The following is a 22,918-nucleotide window of genomic DNA, read 5'->3' on the forward strand; positions in this document are numbered from 1 at the left end:
ATGATATCGGATGATATTCAAGTCGATTATAAAATTAACAATTAGTAGTAGGCTATAACTGTTGAAAAATAACGTTGAAAAAATAAAAATAACTAACGAAAAATATTGTGGAAATATTCCATCTGCTAGACATAGCTGAATGGAGAGGAGCCTATAGAACGCATTGCTTAAGCGCACACCTCGAGAACTGAACTTAGCCTACGCTGCTTTCGGCTCTTAACCAACTGGGCTTTCAAGGTGTAGGCTAGCAGCTAGTCTTGTGTTTGTAACGCTGGTTTACAATAGAATTAGGCTATGGCGGTGGGATGGCGCAGCGGATAAGGCACTCGCTTTCCAATCATGCAATCCTGGTTCGACTCCCGGCTTAAGCTGGTTGTTGAAAATCACCGCTAACCTCTACCCAGGGTGTAATAAATTGGGTGGGCGTAGTTGCTGAAGTAAAGGCGGCCGAGAGAAAGGAACTGGCCACCCTACTCTCGTTAGTGCCGAATACATTAGTATAATGAGAACCTTATCTTCTCATCTGCCGATGCTTCGATCAAGTATGGGACTCAGCTTTTATAGCCTACTTATAAATGTATCTTGACGAGCTCTACGAAGTTTCAAGAGTTTACCAAAAAATGCCATAGATGAGATTGACGACAAACAGATGTCGTTTTCAAACTTTTTTTTCACGTGCGATAGAGCTGAGCATTCTTTTGCCGGGTAGCTTACCCTGGCTTTCAAGTTAATTAAACGCAAAGTTCATCCACATATCGTTGCTTTTTATTGCAAATTTCTCCGCTCTGATGACTGAGTTACAGTTTAGTTTGTTAGACAAGAGCCCCACTTTGTGAACGAAAAACGGCAAAATCAACGCAATAGGCCTACGCAAAGTTCAGCCCTCGAACTGTGGGTTTCAAACAAGAAAAAATTGTGATCTGTAATTTCTTTGCAGTTGAAATTCTGTAAGTGCAATTTCATTGCAAGATGACACAATACAATCAATCTTTTGCAGCTTCTAACTTTAGGCTAGTTTCGAACAGACAAGCTTTGGGCAACCAGTAGCCTACTTTAAAATTCTATTTTTGGGAAAACATTTAAAAACATCCGGCTGCACTTTTGTTTAACACGCCATTCGCTTGACAACCAGTTCTATGAATTCCCGGTCCTTATCGCTCTTGTATAGAACCACTAAATAATGCTACACAACAGTGTGACTGCTTATGTCTTACTCTCAGTGACTATTTCTGCAGCCACAGAACAAATAAAAGCATCTTACTCATACCGTAGGGACTCAATATCAACCCACATAACTTAATCAGAAAAAAATTTATTGCACTTTAATAAATTAACATATGAATACTACACCAGTAAATAAGACAAATTGAAAAATATATTCAGAAAATTGTCTACTCTTCGGAAATCTTTTGAAGCGCTTCTCTCCTAAAAAATCAAAGCTTCAATGACAATACAAGAGATCGATATTGCTAGCGTGGTTTTCAACTGAACAACTGCATCAAGTCAGACAAAACAATTAGTTCCATCAACGGCCAACGTGCTTATTCACATGTCAGATGTGTGAGGTAAGTGTGGGGTACAAGTAGCACCTTTAAACCCTGGGCAGTCGCCATGGATTGTTACACCATGAGTCTCGGGGAACACTGGTCTTGATCACACACCAAACTAACAAGTGGGTCCACGTCCCACCTCATGGGCAACAACCTCGACTGGTTGGCTAAAACTTGTTAGAAATCCTGCTGCCTTGCAGGAAATACTTTTTAAGTAAAGGCTAGGCCCACTGCCAATAACTGTGGTTAGCGTCAGGAAGGGCATCCGGCTGGAAAATCTATGCTCCAAAATATTATATCAGCCACCCCCACTAGTGGGGAACAAACCGACGATGGATTATGATGATGAGATGTACGATAGAAATTCTTTTCTTTTAAGGTCCATCAATTAGTAACTTTAAAAACATAAACTCAATTTAGCATCACTTAATTAATTTCGCAAGTTACCGAAGTTAATTCTAATTGAAAGAGTGATCTAAACATGTCAAAACAATATTACAACAATAAAATGATGCGTTCCACACTCCATAGTAGATCAAGTCGAGTAAAAAATTTCCGTCGATTTACATTTAATAAACTTCACTCATAACTCACCTTCTACGTAACCTGGTGCACTTTGGACAGTCAGCTGGCACAAAACATTTGAAATGAAAACATGAATTGCATGAATTACAAGTGAAAGTGAAGGTCTGATGGGGAAAGATGATTTCGTTCGACTGACAAACTTCGCAAATGAAACCTTTCATGCGACATAGCTGCAAACAAAAACACAGAGTCGTCTAAAATGCTCGACAGATCTAGTTCAAAAGAATCACCGTCAAAGTTTGACTATTTCCAACACACAAGGTTGAATCAACGCAAAAATGATGGATTTTAATGTAGAACAAAATATTATTGTAAAGTGAATAGGTGGCTTTGTGGTTTGAACCACAAAATCCGTGGACGTGGGTTCGATAGTGTGTCCGGTAATACTAAAGCCTTTGTAATAACGGTACTGAATCTTGTTGCTGTTTAGCACTCAGCAAAGTGAAGGATTCAGGGAAACAATAGATGTGAGCAATGTTGAGAGGAAAGCATACCCCCAATACATAGAGAACATTAAACCACAGCAGAATTCGCCTATACCCAGACAGCAAAATCCATCATTTGTTTGCATTGATTCAACGTCTGCAAACATATTTTGCTGTCTGATACATGAAGGGACTTTTGAAAAAGTGTCACAATGGCGAAACGTCACTACAGCCTAAGACACAAAAGCCGACTTATACTTGAAGTTTAAAAAAGGAACTTTGCAGCAGATGCCACGATAGCCGAATTCTACCGTATATAGTTTTTTTTTTTATCTACTCGCGAGATACCTCGCACGTGGTGACATGGTGGGATGCTTCATCAACTGCGATCTTTAACTTCTCCAGCAATTCTCCGCTCTTTGCTCCTTCAAGGTCATGGAGAGAGTAGAGATGAGGATCACTTTCAAAAAAGTAAGGAAGAAATGAAGAAGACACCTTTTTCGTGAATCCATCTGAAATGAAAAAAAAAGCTTGTTAGCTGATAAATCCCAATAATGTATCAAAAATGATATTGTCAGAGTAGACGTCTTAAAAACTTAAACAGTTATTTTTTTCTTCACGACGTTACTCAACAAATCAAACAAGTGTGAAGCAATCTTAAACTGTATAACTCTTTCCGGTGTCCATAAAATGTGACAATATTGATGCTGTTAGAATTACAATAGTTTCTATATTTACTTAATTATGTGGCCAAACTTAGAAAAGAGGTAGCTTCACTATAGGCTATAGAACAATAACGGCTGGAAACTCATTTTTCACGACGGTTGTAAACGAACTTAGTAAAAAAAAGTTTGAATGAAACACTGAGTCACCTTTGAACTCTTGTGACGGAGAATTCGCAAATCGACATAGTTGTAGATATTTGTACAATGAGGTCATTTGCAAGCGAAGATCCTGAAATTTGGAGAAACTGAATAATGAAATCTCACAACAATAATTGCCCCAGGCAACAAAATCCGTCATTTTTACATTGATGCAACGTCTGCAGACATTGAATCAATGTGAATAACGGATTTTGCTGTCTGGGGCCCGGACTCAAGTCGAGAGCAAAAACTTATAACATTCTTAGGTGTAATCAAGTAATACCATCATACCCGTATAGCGACCATGACTTTAAATTTGGAATAGAAGGAAGGGTTAATGTCGACGACATTGAATAATGGTTCACGGTTGATTTTCATGAGCCAGTCGTAGCTGAAGTTGGACACTTTTCCCCTGCGAAGCACACAAAGCGTGAAGTTCATGGGTTGCTGCTTTACACGTTGCGCGAATATTGCACAAATTCTAATCGCGTCGCTCACTTGTTAAAGTCAAACTTTTGCAGGACATACGCGGGGAGCACTGCCGGCTTGTTGTCATGGCAACAAGTGCAAAAGTACTTTCCATTGTACTCGCAGTAACGGAATCGCTTCATGAATTCTAAAGAACAACACGTAACAATTGTGTAGAAAATATACGCAAGAGTTTATAGCACTTATACGCTAAGCGTGAAATTAACTCAAAGACTTAGCATAAATCGTCTAAGTGAAGATAAGTAACTCATCTTAGAGAAGCCTTACAAGAAGGTTTATACAAAAGAAACGATTCATCAACAGAACAAGAAAATATCGTTTCAAAATTTTAGCTTTCTCACCTTTTTCAACGTAAGTCCCACAACCAGCGCAACGGTTGTTCTGCTTCGCCATGGCCTGCTTTAACTTCACTTTGATTGGGGCTTTGAATATGATTTGAGGCCGTGGGGGTGCCCAGTCTTGGTTTCCACGTATACGAATCCCTTGGTCAGGGGTCGCATCAGGATCAACCGCAGTTGACTTGGGAAGGGGGAGAAGCTGAAAAGATTTGAATTGTTTCAACACCAGCACGACAATTGGTTAGACTGTTAGAGAAATAATAAGATTTACAAGAACAATGATTCTAAAAATAATAAAACGACATTCTGTCCTAGTCTTCTGTATTCGTTGCGGATCTCATGTAATTTATTTTCCGTCTTTTTTCGCGAATCTGCTATATGTAACACAGAACAACAGTTTGTTCCGGCGATGTGGCCGATTGATGAGAAAAAATATGATACTAGTGTTGCAACTAATGCACCATAAAGCAAAGTAATGTAACCGTTGCAAGTAACACTCTTTACCTTTTGTGGTACATCTTCTTCCGATATCAACCAATCAATCTCACTTGCAGTGGTGTGACGTTGGTCCGAAAACGTTTGCAGCAAGCCAATCGCGATCGACTCTGCAGTTCGCAATGAATCAGCCTTCGACAAGCTATCGCTGAAACAATAGAAAGGAAACGAGCATTGTATCAACATTACTAATACTCGCTAATATAATCCATACGAAGCCAGTATGCACACAAACAGGCTGTGGTTGTCTTTTAGTATCTGTGTTAGCTTGTCTGAAAAATATTTCCGAGCTTGTCTTCCAAAACCCTCATTTTACTAGTTTTTGGTTTAATTGATGAGAACAGCGATGTGAGTTTTGAAGACCCGATAAAACCTTATACAAGAACCTTCGAGACAATAATGACTATTCGTCTATATTTTTTTTGATATTCTAAAATCTTGCAATGCGATTTGCGGAACCGATAAACGCTGTTAATTAGTTTACGAGACCGCACAAGTAGGCTAATACACCCTGGGTGCATCGCAAACAAAGTTGCAATGAAAACCAGACAGAAATTGTCCTATTAGTGCTAAAATCGAAGAAAAGACTTAACAATGACACTTACGATGTTGTGCTTTTTCTTTCAGCATTTCTTCTTTGCGGAGAAACAGCAATTGAACCTTAGTAAAATACGACTTGTTATACAGGCTGCTGCGGGCTATTGATACTCTTAGCACCAACAATAAAAAGTAAACAAATATAGCTGTGTGGTGCAAGTCAGCCAAGCTAACAAATAACTGTTAAGATTTTATCATATGAGCTCTACCAGAGAAGCCAGTTATTTATTGTGCAACTACAAAGCATGAGAAGATATATAGCCACAGTAGCTTTAAATCGGCACTACTTGTATTCAAATTAAGGCTTTGTTTTTCTCTAACGGTAAATGTCCTGTTTTGTTTTCGAAACTTGATTATTTTCGTCTATTTCCCCAGTGGTAAGCAAAACGGCATAATTTCACAGCGAACTAAATTCTTCAAATCTTTTATGACATACAAAAATTATAATACAAACTTTTGAATGCAAGGATACCGTACAAAAAGTATCCGCTTGCTTATAACGACGGACATCTGCATTGCTGAAATACAGTTTTAAAATGATACATCGCCCAAAACCAAAAACAGTGTCGCGACAAAGAAGAAACAATCGTGATAAGCATCCGAACAATTTCTTGACAATAAGGCGGTAAAAAGTGAAAGTGCCTTCATCAAGACACCACCTCTTGGAAAACCGGATACTGCTAAGCTTTGCAAGTGCCAAGATTCAACTATAGATCTTGAAATGTTCTTACTCTCTGATACTTGGGGCAAACCCGAGCGGGATCCTGACGCGGAATCAAGGGGCTCCGACACAAAACTCCCAACTGGAGAGTGGTAGCTCCTCGATACAGCCAGCACGCCCTCGTCAAAGCATGGCTCATTCTGCAAAGCAAACGAAAAGAAATTTAAAATATATGTACGATATTCTTTTCCTAGTGAGACCTGACATAAGGTGGTTGTTGACAAACACCGCTCACTTCTACCGAGGATGTGATAAATTGGGTGGGGGTAGTTGCTGAAGGCGGGCGAAAGAATGGAACTGACTACACTACTCTCCTTCGTGTCGTTGGCTTAGTCTATTGATAGCCAACTATCGTCTTCCTTTAGGCTCAGTAACTATGTATGGAAACTTTACCTTTTAACTTTTTAATGTCGAGTGCGAAACAACATAGCAGAAGTGGATTTGTGTGGTAACAATGAACAATATTTGCCGCAGTAACGAACAAGCAACTTGGTCGTATCCTTCCGTTTCCATTATTTACTCTTCAAAATGATATAATTATTAACTAGCATTGTTTGCCTTAGCCCTATGCTTCAGTAAGAGATGAATGCAGTCATAACAAACAAGTGAAATGAAAAATTGCTATTTTAAAACAGTATAAAACAAACGCATGTCAATGAGGTAATATCTCAATCCGTCATTTTTAGTCTGCAGACATTGAATCAATGTAAAAGTGACAGATTTTGCTGTCAAGGATGTTACGTTGGGCTACATCGAACATAAGCAACTTGCATTATCATACCTCGTCATCTAGCATCGATGGCTCATCATCAATTGATTTGTGAACATTCTGAGGCAACGCCTGACCCTCCTTCACGCGACATTTCATCTGCTCGATGGCTACAATCAACATTTCGCTGAAGTTAAAATGCGCGTTTTCCTGGATGAAAATAAACGAACTTGGTTATATTTTGATTCAAGGTTTTTTCATGTCATGGCAACATGAAAACAAATGAAAAAAAAACTTTAAACACAAGAAAATTGTGTATACTCAAGCATAGCTGGTAAAGGCAAGAAAAACAACAATCACTTGTTTTCAAAAGCAAATAGCGATATTCAAAACCAAAATTCTAATTATGTTTCATCTTTAAAAAATACATCAACGACGTTTGTACAAAACGCATAACTTACCTTATCAATGTCAGCGCAAGTGGCGAGATCTTGATTTTTCAAATACATCATCAAGCTTTGTGACTTCGGAAAATGGGTTTCTGAAGCAACACAAATCGAACGATGCAGTTATCCATAAATGTTCGAAAACTTTAGTGTTGATCACACAGCAAGATGTAACTTCAGTCTGCAGACCAATTGAGCTCGCTCGCCAGGTAAAATTTGAAAGACACAAAAACGTAAGTGCAAAAAATCAAAATACCGATTAGATATGGTGATAAAAGACGCATGATAGATTCGAAAGATGTGTTTAAATCTAATGTAGGCCTATTACCTTCTTATTAAGAGAAGAATGACATCCAAGAAAGACTATGTTGCTAAAAACTAGCCGTGTTTGAGTGTTAGCTTTTGAGAGTGTGTGGAACTAACCCAATAAGCTTAAAAGGGTATGCTTAGTTTCAGAAACCCTTTTTTCAACAATCAATGATCAACATCTTTGAAAGGCTGTTTAGTTGAAGCAAAAGAATTAATCCTTCATCATTTATCTGAACTCAAATTATAAACAATAATTGATCTCCACGCTTTTCTCACAATATTCAACACTTCTTTTTGAAAATAAGAGAAAATTGGCTATCGTTACTTTACTGGGCAACACTCACCACCAGTGACAGGTTGACGGACTGGTGTCGTCTGATGCAGCGCTGATGGATGCAAAGAGCTGTTGATCCCATCAAGCGACAGATCATCTGCACTTCTGTTTTCAGTCAAATAGGAATCTGAAATGGGTTAAAAACTACATTACAAAAGCACTCAACACACAACCAGCCGGTTGTGCCATTGCTTTGATGACCGACTGAATTACCTCGCCTCAATATGAACAGACAAGACAACAATTATATCGGGATGAGAAAACTCATGTAATCTACCGCAACCTTAACCCTGACAGTACTGTATAGACAGAGAGGCTTTAAGCCACACACGCAGGCTTGGTCACAGATGTTGACAGTGTTAACTTTTAACCATCCACTGGAACGTAACGTGTAGTTACACTCTCACACATTAAGACTACCTTTAAGAACACTTTCCTAGCTTTTTCTAAAATATCAAATGGCAACATTGCTAGGATTCATAAATGGCCGAAAACATTTTCATACTTTCTGTATTGTACTGTTCTAACAGAAATAAGGAACTGCTTGAAAAGTGCGCAATACCTTTGGTAGGACGATAATGATCAGACTTGCAACGCCGATGGAATGATTTCTTTGCTTCGATTTGACCTAGAATAGATTAGAGTTGTAACTTAAGCATGGTTGGAAAATTTGCAGCGTTGATCTTCTTTTCTAGCCAGCAATTTAGTCAATTTTTACATCGATTCAAAGTCTGCATACATGCTTGCAGACGTTGAATCAATGTATTATGTATGAAAGGATTGATTTATTGGATGGAGTACAACAGTTGGAAATGTCATCTTGTCACATGATCCGCTCAACAACATTTGTCGTGAAAAGACGCGTAATTGCATAACGATGAAAATTCTATCAAACTTTTATTGACCGACATAACAAGAATGGTTGTGCAAGATAAAACTTCAAGACAAGCTTAAGTGAGCATACTATAATTTTCCTTCATGCAAGTTTCTAGGTTCATGGAACATGAGTTTTCAATCATGACAACTTTCGAAGAGACTTTAATTTACAATATATGTTTTTCAAATACATATTAACAGACATACAGACTAGAGTTTAATTTCGTAAAAGCTGTCTTTGTTCTAATTTACGAAAAATCCCTTCAAAGCGTTCAATCAACGCCGTGTTACCTTAACGATTTCCAGTGCTAATGGTCCGGAGACCAGCACTTAACTCAGTGGTCGGCAAATTTTTTTGTCGCGACCCAAAATGCTATTTCAAGAACTATTAAAAGCTCACTACGAGAAACCACTATGACAAAACAAACAATTGTTAAACAAAAACATCAGTCGCTCCAAGTAAATCGGTTAACCAAGTGTGTCTACTAATCGTAACGTTTTGCAAAGTTAAACTGCAGTGGCTAACTTTACCCTTTCTCAGACTCCAAAGCAATTCGCTTTGAAACTCCATTAAAAAAAGATGACCACCTTAAAAGAAGTCCAAATAATAAGAATACTAGACTTAACAATGAAATTGTGATACAACAATGAGCCAAAATAAAAACTCTTAGCTCTACACTAACTTTTAAAATGATGATGATGATGATGATGATGTTCGCCCTTCGTTTCCGAAGATGGCCAAACTTTTAAAATACATTACAAAGAATGTACCGCCATCACGCAGCCCACAGCTACATGGATGATGAAACTGAATTAATATAATAAATAGCTCACGGCCCACTAAAAATTGCTGCCCCACATTTGGGTCGCGGCCCACAGTTTACCGACCACTGATTTAACTTATCATCATCATGGAGTCGGTTAGTTACAGGCTGCTAAAATTCATCCTAAAAACTAACATGAGTACCTTTTTTCTGTGTGGAAATGATTTGCAAGTGACTGAAGCCAACACCATCCATCATTGTGAGATCACAATCGGTGCGTGGAGCGCTATTCGACGATGACGTCACTGTATTGCTTTGTAAGTTGTTTGATCTTGAAACCTCTGCCGACATCACTAAGTCGGGAAGTGGAGTCGTTAACGGTTCTTGCGTTTGAAACAAAGTTTTGCTATCTTTTGGGCTTGACTGTTTGCTTGTTTGCGAGGAAGAAATTGCGTTTCGAATTAAGTGCGATTTCGACTCCATTGTTAAATAATAACTACTTTCATCTGTGGGTTTCATCGACAATTCTGTTCTAGGTGAGAGAAGAAAAGCGAGATCGTCGGTTTGGTCGTTTTCGTCGTCACTGGAATCGCAAAACAATGGTTTTCTCGCCTTTGACAATTGGTTTGCAGCTGAGGTAGATGAACAAGTTTTGTTTGAAGATGAAGGTTCGTGCAACGTTGAAGCTCGAGGGGGGCTTGCAGCAGCGAAATCAGTTTGACAAAGCGTTACTGTGTCGGTATCAACGTCATCATCAAAATGTGAAAGGGAAGAGACAGAAGAATTATATCTGTAAGAACCCATTGCCGGGGTGGTTCTTTTGGTCTCGACCCACGAAACTTTGCGCTCGGAAATGCTGCTGGTTTTCAAGCTGGAGCTCAGAGGATCACTTTCATCTTCTTTGTCACGTGACCCATCCACAAGTTCTGTTTGAGAAGGTAGCGATGCGCTCTCTGCAGCAATCGCATCAAAATCTGACGAAGCGAATACATCCACCAACGTTGCTAAACAACAAGTGGAAAGTTAAAAATGAAGGGAACATACATCGTGTACAAGTTGTGTTGACGTTATTCGTGATGTTGAGAACTAGAATTTAACAAGAGTCATACTTATACTGCGTTACAAGAAAAAGTGTTCATCATCACCATTAAGTTTCTTCCTCTCATGGAGACTCGGAGGCAATGAAGAGGCAAGTTTGAGTATATACTGCGTTCAATAAGCTAGCAAGTATATAAATTTAAATATCCAAAACATAAAATCAAAACCCAATTGAATTTGCACACGTGGTCTAGAAATTCTACTTTAAATATCAGCATTTGAAAGCGAAATTTAAAGTCAATGAATAAGCAAACACCGATCTAATGACACTGAGTAATTAACAACATCATCCAAGGCCTCATACGCCATTAATTACCCATGACTCACAAGTTAATGCAGTGTGCATCCGCACTGAACTTCTGCCTGGAGACTGTCGTCTAGCAAACTGAAAAAAAAAATAATCATTAAGTGTGTAAACTGTAACAAATCATTACATTACAATTGAAGACCTGAATTAAACTACCAGTACCGTACTTAAATCCAAAATACGACTTTTGAGAAAAAGCAAGTTAAACGTTTTTCTAAGTTGTTTAGGTTGTTGTAACGTTGTTCTAATTTTTTTATTTCTATGCAAACACCAACGCATGTTATAGAGAAATTACGTAGTTTTTTTTTATCAAATTTTGCGCAGGAACAAGCATTGGCCATCATACAACATATTTAGTAGTTTTTAAACCCAGACTTAAATTATATATTTGGTGGCAGCTTGCGACGAATGATCATTGTTTCAATACGTTGTTTATCACTGTTTCATTCAGTGATTCTGTGTTTACAAACATACATTGATTCAATGAAAAAAAAAAAAACTAGATATTGCTAGCTATTGATATTGCAAATAATAATTTATATCGAAAACCGCATAATTTCAACAACTGGGAATAGAAACAATATTGAAACTTTGCGCTGCGATGAAAGCACAGGAAAAAACACTGTTTCTGCGACAAAAGTAACTTGCAAATCTCAAGATCAAACAACTACAGACCAAGATAAAATTGTGTTTTGTCTCTGAATAATATTTTTACCCAAAATTGCCTCATTAAAAGCAATGATAATACTATTACCGTAGGTACCGTAATTGCCTACTAACTTGTATAATTTTCCTTTGGAGAGCAGACATTGCACGTCATACAACTATAAATTTGAAGAATCATTTATCAATATATGCAAACGAAGCCTGAACGTTGTAATCACATGCAAAACACGGAAACGATGATTCTTCAATATTAATACTGCTATTGAAGTGTGTAAAGTGCAGCCTACTTTTAGTCAATTTGGAAATAGCAATGGGAAGGCTTTGGCAGAATCCTAAACGTGGTCGCGTGTTTTCAGCTTGAAAAAAGTGCCAAAGTTCACTTTTTACTAGCAACGCATACCTATCATCAGAAAACGTGAATCCTATTTTATTAACAGTGACACTTAGCGACTTGGTAACTTTTAAAACTAGTCTTTTTGGTTTGTGTTCCGGTTGCTTAATCGGTCCGGTGGTTCCAAAGTAAATACAGTATAATACTGCTGTCCTTTTCAGCTTCGTAATTTAGGCTACATTTGCAAAAACTCCATTGTACCTTTGCATCTCAAAGACTAAAAGTAACTAAAGTTTATGACGAAAATTGTCAATAAACTTTCCGTATCTATTCAAATATTCTATAATACTGATGTATAGTGAACTGGTGAACTGTTTATATCGCACACAGCTGAGAACATTGCAATAAAGAATGCAACGTATAACGTTCCGCTTCCTGCATTGCAACATGATTTTTACCATATTGAACAATACAACTGCCTACAAATCCATTCACAATCTCGTATAACCATTGGGTAAGCGTTGATGGGAGTTTCCCAAACAAGTCATATACTGTAATTCAGTTCGCAATAGTATTAAAATCAGGAACTTTATTACAAGTATGAAATCTACGTAAAGTTTCTTTGAACAGTAAACAATTATAAACCTCTGGCCAACTTGAAAAATTCTTCCAATCGGCATGACCACGTCCACATGTACATCTCGTAATTACTACCGTTTTGGAAACTTGACAAATTACATGGTTTATTTTAGTTAAAAGCAAACGGTACCTAATCAATGATTCAATGTATGAGAGCGCAGAATCAATGTAACAAAGGACTATCTTGCTTGGGAGTATATGCGAGTATTACAAACTGTTTTTGTTCCTATCAAGCAGTAAAATCTGTCATTGTTACATTGATTCAACATCTGCAGACGTTAAATCAATGTAAAAAGGAGGGATTTTTCTGTATTGGGTGTCACATGCCGTGTTTCCAGGACTGTGGAAATCGTACTTTAATGGGAACTGTGTTTCTCAATCTGGTTTCTAGAGCCCATCTCTTTCTCAAAACAACTTCCCAGTGATCTTTATTGGCATGCAATACAAAATATTGGCCAAGCTTGTCAAATAAGGATACGGCTTATACTATAGTTTGACTGTGCTCTTGCACTTTGTAAACAAAAGTGTTTCAGCTTGTTCAGCTCAATTAATGTGAAAAAAATGCTATGCTAGAGCAAAAAAAGAACTCAACCAAAAAAGCTGATATACGTATAGACTGTAGTCATGTCCCAAATTACTATGGAAACGAAAATACATTTTAGTTGGGTGTTAAAACAGGAACAGAAACAACAAAACAGAAACGTAGGTCAATAGTGCGTGAGCCAGATGATCTAGTTCTAGCCAAACAGCAATTTTTAATTACACCACAAAACTTTGAACTGAAATGTAGAACCAGTAGATTTCAAGAGCTCATCAGCTTCACTTCAAAACTACAAATAGTACGGTAGTTTTGAAATCGTGCAAGGATTTAATTTTTCAATATTTTGACTAAATGCTGAAAATTGAATGAGGCTGTTCACCAGGCATTAAATTAAATGATATGAGATGTTCTACTGGTGCAAATTAAGCTAAACTATCACAAGATGTATACAGTGACAATCTGCTTTTATTCCGACGTTTCGTCAATCAGACACGACTGACTTCTTCAGGGGGCTAGACCAGGTAGTGACTACCTGTCTAGCATGGCAAAACACAGGACATATTGCTGAAAACAACTAAACATGCAAAATGAAAATTCAACTTCTGGACAAAAACTTATCGCGCGCAAAGTTTGAAAATAAGTTAGAGAAAAAGGGGGGACTTAATTGCGATCAACAAGAAACTTTTACAAGAAGCGACTTTTACAAGAAACTTGTAAAAGTCGCTTTGAAACCTTTCTTGACAATAAGTAAATTTTTGCCGTCTTTAAAAGACCCCTTGAATCAAAGCGAAATCTCAGGTTTAGTGTACCAAGTTTCTTGTGATGATTGCAATTTAATTTATGTTGGCCAAACAAAACGAGATCTCAAATCTCGCATTAATGAACACAAAAGAGCTTTCAAATATCAACGCCCTGAACATTCTGCTCCTTGCATGCATGCCATAACTTCAGATCATAAAATAACTTGGAGCAATTCTAAAATTCTAAAAGTTGAAAGTGATTATAAAAAGCGAATGTTTTCTGAAAGTTGGTTCATCAATCAAAAGCCTCATGTAATGAATCGCAATGATGACATCTCTTTTCCCGCTATCTACAAAAAACTATTGTAAGTGCTGATTTGACGTTTTTTAAATTGGTTTCATGCTGATTGTAAAACTGTGCAGTAGTGCGTACAAAACTCGATTCATGACTCATGCCGTTCACTCTCCTATTTTGTTGTTATTTAAGTTTCTTGTTGATCGCAATTAAGTCCCCCCTTTTTCTTTAACTTATTTTCAAACTTTGCGCGCGATAAGTTTTTGTCCAGAAGTTGAATTTTCATTTTGCATGTTTAGTTGTTTTCAGCAATATGTCCTGTGTTTTGCCATGCTAGACAGGTAGTCACTACCTGGTCTAGCCCCCTGAAGAAGTCAGTCGTGTCTGATTGACGAAACGTCGGAATAAAAGCAGATTGTCACTGTATACATCTTGTGATAGTTTAGCTTAATTTGCACCAGTAGAACATCTCATATCATTTAATTTCGACTAAATATTAAAATGATTTCTCTCCGAAAGTTCAATAATTAAATATGAAATTTCAATGACTAGGTAGTTTCTAAAGCTATTGGACTATATATATATTTGAAAGAAATAACATGGTGCGCAACAACATTATTTCAATTTAGACCTTCAAACTTTTTAGAATTAAAAAGGAGAAATTATAATAGGTGTAAAGTAAAGCCATCCCATTGTTTTTGTGCACAAATGTAGTGCAAAAGTTTGGAGGCCCGATATGTGGAAGAAACAATAGATATCAGCCAGAATTTTGTTTTAACGCAAAGCTGTTAACAAGAAAGAATCCTGTGATGAAAAAAACAGCATTGAGTATTAGAGGATTTATAACATTAATCATATAATTTTGATGTACAAAAGTACAAATTTACAGGACATTGTACAATGTAAATTTTGTTCAAGTGACGACCTTTTTCGTCTAAATTGTGGAAAAGGCTGCATGTTTACTTCAAATGTAGAATTCGAAATGAATTCTAGGTGGTCAGTGAATGGAAAACGGTATGATAAGTGATAACTAATTTCAAGATACTAGCTGCTCCTCGTATGGTGTTTTGTTTAAATAGCATATCATAATTTTGTTGTAATACGTAGGACGTAGGTAGGGTATGTTGACTGTTAGTACCTTTAACTGTTTTTTTGTAAAATTAGCTATTCTAGATTAAAATACTTCTATAAAGTGTTAAAGTTTGTGCTTACCAAAGACGATGGAATGCTTGCCAGAAGAACAGAAGAGTTTTGTTCCAGTGCAGTGATGCATGTCAAGGTTGCGGCCGTAAATGCATCATCCAGAAGATACGCCCAATCTGCAAGGAGATACATATAATTAAAACAAAATTAAATCTTAAACCCTTGAGCTGAGAAAGGCTCTTTAGTTCCGCATAATATGTGTAAAGGCTTTAACCCTATCTTGATACGAGCTGTTTTCGTACGCGGAAAGCACGTCACGGGCTTTCTTAGCCCCGTGCTAATTAATCGCTAATAACGGAAGCTATGAAAATCACAGAGCCAAAATATTTTACAAGGTAATAGTCATGTGTATTGTGCGTATAGAAATTAAATTTTTACTCAGCAAATTCTTTAAAATAAAGTGTTTGAGATGAAAAAACGTCAGAAAGTAGGTATTTATTCTAATTTCCCGAAAATAGCTTCAAAATTGAAATTTTTGAATTATAACTAAACTGAACAAAAAATTACTTTTACTCATTAAAATAAGGCATTTTTGAACGTTTCTACACTTCAAAGTAATTGCACTACTATTTATATTGCACTAACATTAACATGATGTATAACTAGAATTGCACGAAAATGTCTAGTCACCTGAGACGAATTGCTTTTTGTGAAGGGCAAGAAGGTAGAAAAATGACCAGTTTAGGTGTAGAAAATTTGCAAATAATAAAAACTAAAAGTCAAGAAATTTCAAATTTCTAGCATATTTCCTTCTGAGAAATGTTTCACTAATAGAGTGGGGCGTCCTCATAAAACCCCGTGTCGTATTAAGATAGGGTTAAATTATGGACACAGGCCAAGCCACGCAGATTTGACAAAGTGAAGTTTTCGAATGTTCCAACAGTGTTGTTGTCTGTAAATTATCTCATCCATGAAGTACCGCTAAATAAAGCAATCTATAAACTGCGTTACTCAAGCTACACACACTCTGAGAGTCGAACCAGCGACGTTTGATCTTGTCGTTTCAAAAGTTTAACCAACAAAGCTATCAGAGCTGACAAAGAGAACACATTTTACTAATTCACAATATACCGTACAACACAAAATAACAATTTCACCTGTATCTAATGACTATGGTACTGCCTTATCAATTTCACTTTATTATTATTATAATGTGAATTGACTTACTGAAATAATGCTCTTGTACATGGTTGTGATCAGAAGTAAGAATTTTAATTTGTCTAGAAAGGCTTCTGTCTTTCAAAGACCTGTCCAACCACTGCTGGCCATGTGTGAGTTGCATGGTGCTCCTGCTATAATATTATTCTTATTTTGTTTACACTTTATGCTTTTCTGTCAACAAAATAATCTTAAACTTCCTTTATCTTTGAAAGCAGTTTGATTTGAGATTTAGTAGTCATAAAAGCAAAACTATGAAAAAGAATACTTTCCATCAAACCTTACTTTTTGCAGAATATTTTACTACAAAATAAAAAATTGAAAACTACTAGATTTATCCGGTTATAGGCTAGGTAAATTGTTCGTAAACAGTTGTTCGTAAAACAATTGTTTGTAAACAGCTGTTCGTAAAACAATTGTTCGTAAACAGTTGTTCGTAAAACAATTGTTCGTAAAGCATTTCTTCGTATACATCAAATCTCAACTGCATGCACGAAGAAATGCTTTAGGAAGAATTGTTTTACGAACAACTGTTTACGAACAATTGTTTTACGAAGAATTGTTTACGAACAATTGTTTTACGAACAACTGTTTACGAAAAAACGTCGGACACCGATTTATCCATATACAAAAATTATTGTATTTGATCAATTCAATATTAATCAAAAAAAAGGATGCCACGTTATAAAAAAACACTGTTTCATTATGCTGCATCAACAAATCAATGATTATGAATTATATTTGTAAACAATAATAAATTCAATGTTTATAAACATCATACAATGGGTACCTACATAATGACGAAGCGTGTTATACAATACATTCTCCAACTGGAAAAGCAATCTTCAAGCAAAAGAAAAGCCGATCGTTGTGAAGTGCACTTATTATGGTTGTTGTGGGATTAGTTCATAATTGTTATAGGTGAGCAAAATTCATTATACGGGTATTTTAAATATGACATCTAAATCTGTCAAACAGTATGATTATTTGAATGACGTAAATAGGGGTGTTCAATTTCGATTATTTGAATATTCGAAATTCAATTTATTTTCGAATTTCGAATATCACAACTATTCACCAAACTGCAAAATGTGATTTTACTGAAAGAAACGACATGAAAATTCGCTAGAAAACGCGAAAAAAAGCCATGAAAATTTGTGAAAAAAGAACACAAAATAACGTCTACTCTACAGCTCCAGGCCCATGTTGGTGTTTATGAACACAAGCTGATCGACATGGTCACCCGTCAGTCGGGATCTCAGTTTCGTGACGGTCAGGCCAGCTTTTGAAAACGATCGCTCCGCTGGAGCCGAGGTCGCTGGGATCCCAATCACTTCAAGTTCATTTTCACAGCGAGCGATTCACTGCCGCGACATTTCACTGCAGAGTGCAGAGGTTTCAACCCGAAAGCGACATCGAGTATGTTTGCAAGCGCATAAAGCTAAACGCACGCTCCGTCTAAGTAGCAAATTATGTTGTTTTTGGGTGCATTCAACATCTGATGACATTGAATCGACACAAAATGGTAGATTTTGTTATGTCCCAGACAGCAAATCAGTCATTTTTAGATTGATTCAAAGTCTGCAGACATTAAATCAATGTAAAAATGACAGACTTTGTTGTCTGGTGTTGGATTGTAGCATCGCAACTCGTTCTAGTGATTAATTATTTATCGCGAAGCTGTTGCGGTTTGCATTCAAAAAGGGCCTGGCCCCACGCAGGACCGCAGCCAGCCGGGGGGGCCTCGCCCCCCTGGAAAAAAATTCGCCTCCCCTTGGCAACATCTCAACATTCTCGAGCAACAGCTACAATTATAATGATTTTGCCCATTTAAATTTTTTTGGGCCCCCCTAAAAAAGTTGCCCCCCCTTGCTCTGCGGTCTGGCTACGGCCCTGCCCCCACGGCTTAGGCGCCTATGGATTCGGTAAAAAATGGATAAAACTGCGACAAAGCTCACCCTACACTTTCTGCTATTGCACAACCTAGCTATCTTCATTCTTGAGAAATTTGGCATTAAAAATGCCAACCTGGCATCTTTAATGGTCCAAAGGCCGGTGCAGGACTGGCCGTTGGACCCGTGAGAGCGTGTGATAGTCACGTGATCGACGATGCGCATGCGTCGAAGTCTTTTTTCGCTTGCAAAATGCGACAAGGCAGATTTCGTGCCACTCGCGTTACTTTCAACCGCGTTCAGCCGAAAGGGCGGCTATAATTTCGAATAAGTCCGATACGAAAAACGAATTTCGAATATCACCTTAATCGAAATCGAATCAAAAATCGAAATTGAACACCCCTAGACGTAAACACCAGCAACAAAAAGTGCTATACCATGTGCTATACCTTGAATTCAAAGTCTTGCATTGAATTGGTTTAGATGGTGAAGCAGCAGAAAGTTTTGAAAGCCGATCAATAGTCGGAGCTAGAGTGGGTTCTAGCCATCGTAGTCCTCGTACAAACAACCAGTAGTCAACAACAGTACCGAGTATGCCCTAGCAATAAAACAAATGCAAATGATCACAACAGTGATAGCAATGAGCACTTTTCTCTGCCACAGAATCTTTGCTACCATAGAATAGATTCTGCACGGAAGCAAACAAGTGACCAGCAGTGGGCAACACTGCTACCAGTGATATTAAATTGTATGTGTATGTTGTATGTAGTTGTAACTGGTATATATGTGATGTTAGATTATTAGAAATCAGTTGTGAAGGCACAGATGTCCACAAAACCATTCTGGTAAAAAATATATATGATACCTATGTAAATTTTATACTACAGCAAAAAGAATTGACTACAGTTGTTAAGTGAGCTGGTATGAAGTGGTTTTTTCTTAGCCTTTTCAAGGTCCATCAAGACAAACTCAATCTAAAACAATTACAAACAGTAAACAACAGTTGAGAGTACATCACAGTGCAAAGTTTCATGTAAATACAACATCACATACGGGTAACCATTGCTCTAGGAATGGCATCAAAAATAAATCATAGGTCTATGATAATGCATACTTCAAAACAATATAAACAAAATATATGAATTACAAAAGCTGGTATAGAGTCGAACCTTCATGCTTGTGATGCGGACTATTACATCCTGTCATATATACAATGTGTGTACAGTGTACAGCACTGTGGTAGCAAGATATTCCAAGATAATAACATAGTAATGTTGTCCTTGGGTGTAGTGAGGTGAAAATCATGCGAATGATATAGATGTAAATAAATGTTACAATACATATATAAATCAAAAATAGTTATTACTATCTGAAGCCTTTACAAATTGTTTCACCTAACGGATCATCAAAAGGTCTTATGATATTCAAATAGAATATGTATGATATATTGAATGCAAATTTACTGTTAGCCTAGTCACCAAAGCAGATGACTAAAATGAAAACATAAACTGTTAGCTTATAAGAAACGTCTGTAATTTCTTCAAAATATAGCAGTTATATCTTTAAAAAGTTATTATCTCGCCATCATCTCCAATAATGACAGATATCCCAACTTCTGAATCAAAAGAGTAAACAACGTATGGGAAAAATTTGTTTCAATAAAGTTCAATTTGATTAACAAGGAAATAGTCAGAAATACCGAGGCACAACTGGGGTAATCAGGCCTCGTTAATCCAGACCAATTTGCTTTTTCATAAAATGTCAGTTTAGTGAGGCATAATAATCCCATTTACCAGATTTCAATGCTATTGATTCAGCACATTTGTTTTTCATTTTTTTGTTGGGGTTTTCTGACAAAAGTCCGCTTCTTTGGAGTACGGACTAACAAGGTCTGACTGTATATATTTTGTTACACTACAATAGGCTATAGCTTACACAATGATAAAATTGATCAACATAAATTTTAAAGTGCTAATTAAAATTGAAAAATGAAAAGATACACTGCAAAACTAATACCAAACACAATTGAATTTTTAATTTATGGAGCTTACAATTAAAAAGAAGTTAAAACATTGCTATGAAGCATGCTACACCAACCACAATACATACATCATGAGGTCTACTTCCATGCTGAAATACTGCATCAAGACAGAATACCAACGATTCCAAACCACCATGCACAGACCAGATATCATAAGAATGCTGACTAAGAATGCGTTCCACAGTGGACTTCAATTCTTGAAATAAATTTTGCTTTTCTGATAACCTAAAAAAACATTAGTTTTAGGTCAAACTTAGTTACTAGAGCTTCGGTAGAGAGTTTGTCTTGTTGAACCATAGGCATACAAAGCCGAGTGACGTGATCAAGTTTAACATCTTCAAGTTTATTACATATACAAACACAAAACTACGCAATAAATTAAGTATCGAACGCTTTCGACATCACAAAATGTCCTCTTCAGGAATAATATACATATAACTTAACTACATCTGAATAAAATACAATGGTTAACTAAATCTATGAACAGGAAAAGACAAAAACTGCACAGTACTTCTGACTAGCTCAAACTCAACGTTAGCTTGATTCTCGTGGAGCTTATCGTTGAGTTTGAGCTAGTCAGAAGTACTGTGCAGTTTTTGTCTTTTCCTGTTTATAGATTTAGTTAACCATTGTATTTTATTCAGATGTAGTTAAGTTATATGTATATTATTCCTAAAGAGGACATCTTGTGATGTCGAAAAAGTTTGATACTTAATTTATTGCGTAGTTTTGTGCTTCTATATGTAATAAACTTGAAGATGTTAAACTTGATCACGTTACTCGGCTTCATATGCCTATGGTTCAACTTAGTTACTAGTTCACTAAAAACCTTAACAACTTGTTTCATCTCAATAGGATTATCAAAAGGAACTTATTTAAATAGAATCTATTTTAGGATCATCAGAAGATGAGGCTAGCTATTCAAATAGATTATATTTGAATGAGTTCTTTCTGATGATCCAATTGAGGTGAAACAGTCTGTTAAGGTTTATAGTGAACTAGCATTAGTAACTGATTTTGATATAATTCACTCTGCTTTGCTTTGAGTACTTTTTGTAGTATTAATACTTAATAGCATTTATTTAGTTTCAGGTCATGTATTTTTGTTGACCAAAGTAATCTATCTTTTTCTGAAAAATTAATGTTATTACTGGCAATTATAAGATAAATTAATAAAAAACTGACAGTATTCTGTATCAAACAGTAGCCTACCCCTATGTGATCTTGCAAAAGTAACATATGGTACCGTACCTCTTTTCTGTATCCACCATATTCTCATAAAATTAAAGCATAGTACTAGTAGTCTTGATTCAATCACATTATCCAACTACTTTTAGTACAAGAATGTAATTACGCACAGTCAATACTTTCATGATTTAACTCTGAATTAGGCGAGCAATAACGTTGTTAACTAGACTGAGAATGAATGATCGGTGTTCTTCCAAAAGTCGCCTTGTCTTGTTGGTCAACCAGAAATGATCAATGATGTCAAAAGACGTCACATATTAGAATTGACTATAGCAATAAAGTAAATACAGGGTGAAAATGTGCTGGACAGCAGCGTATCTGCGCTAAATTGACTATCCCTTGTTCAATTTCAATAAATTTGCTATCGTTGAAAAGCACAAGCATACATGCTTGGTTGGCTAAAAATTTTGCTGGTTAGTTGGTTGTCAAGCCCCAAAATATTACTAACTCTCTATGGTGGCTGCTTAAACTTGAGAAAATTCAAACGCCTATCAACAATTTATTTTAATTGACAAACAAATCAAACCAATGCTAATTTGAAGAGGGCATCATTGCGTTTTAAAGGACAAATTTTCATGCATAGGCCTATATCTTATTCAACATTCTACATCAACTCAATTCAACTTTCTTTTCTTTGGTTTATTTTTATTTTTTTGCCAATATAAAATAAAAAACAAATTGACTTGCATTTTTCCCTTCTTCTTTTTTTTCTAAATTTTTTAAAATTCTAATAAGGTGTTGCGATTTTGCCACCGTACTATATTTTAAGCTGATTGTCCTGCTTTGGTATCATGCACGCTATAGCGTCCGTGTTTTGTCGCTTCTACTATTTTCTAGACTTCTGCTATGTTTTGCATATACTGTATTATTTTTTGTTGGGATAGTCAGAAATAAAAACAAACTGAACTAAGTTATTAATAAGCCCCAAAAGGTTTTTCTTACTTGTGTTTGTTCTTGATGTTTAAATATATTTTCTTTTCACCCTCAATGTAGTTTAATACCAATAGTCGATACCAAAATCCAAACTGCAAAGCAGCCAGCTTGTTTGATTGGTTTTGAATCTTTATCCTCGGAGTCGGACTGACAAAGCCTTGATTGGTTATTCCTTGTAGTTTCGCATGCTTGTAGAGGCTCTTGACGCAGGGCCAGTTACCGAGATTGACAGAGTAAAGTTTTTCTGATTGTTGAAGTGTTGTTGCCTAGGAATTATTCCATCCATTAGGTGAGGCTGAATGGAGAGCAGTCCTTGGAAGTTAGA

General features: G+C 36.6%; 1 protein-coding gene across 1 annotated transcript; it reads right to left on the reverse strand.

Moving 5' to 3' along the window:
- Positions 1–1,292: 1,292 nt before the first annotated feature.
- LOC145775629 (run domain Beclin-1-interacting and cysteine-rich domain-containing protein-like) lies at positions 1,293–21,793 on the reverse strand. Its single transcript, XM_082586953.1, has 21 exons — positions 21,664–21,793; positions 20,481–20,637; positions 18,821–18,969; positions 16,489–16,613; positions 15,331–15,437; positions 10,927–10,984; positions 9,705–10,505; positions 8,424–8,489; positions 7,872–7,988; positions 7,234–7,313; positions 6,845–6,982; positions 6,074–6,203; positions 5,351–5,405; positions 4,755–4,893; positions 4,254–4,449; positions 3,922–4,039; positions 3,715–3,835; positions 3,433–3,514; positions 2,909–3,072; positions 2,145–2,305; positions 1,293–1,425 (listed from the first exon to the last, which is right to left on the reverse strand). Exons 1-21 carry the CDS (start codon positions 21,681–21,683, stop codon positions 1,392–1,394), a joined length of 3,018 nt encoding a protein of 1,005 aa, XP_082443079.1. The 5' UTR covers positions 21,684–21,793; the 3' UTR covers positions 1,293–1,391.
- Positions 21,794–22,918: the final 1,125 nt, after the last annotated feature.

This window comes from Aplidium turbinatum, chromosome 8 (genome assembly GCF_918807975.1).
Source record: "Aplidium turbinatum chromosome 8, kaAplTurb1.1, whole genome shotgun sequence".
NCBI lineage: Eukaryota > Metazoa > Chordata > Ascidiacea > Aplousobranchia > Polyclinidae > Aplidium > Aplidium turbinatum.

Coding starts and splice junctions, on each gene's coding strand:
- LOC145775629 (XM_082586953.1), bottom strand. CDS start 21,683: ATGGTGGATACAGAAAAGAG. Junction 20,638..21,663: donor ATGGTGGATACAGAAAAGAG/GTACGGTACCAT, acceptor ATGTTTTTTTAG/GTTATCAGAAAAGCAAAATT. Junction 4,894..5,350: donor GAAAGAAAAAGCACAACATC/GTAAGTGTCATT, acceptor CTATTGTTTCAG/CGATAGCTTGTCGAAGGCTG.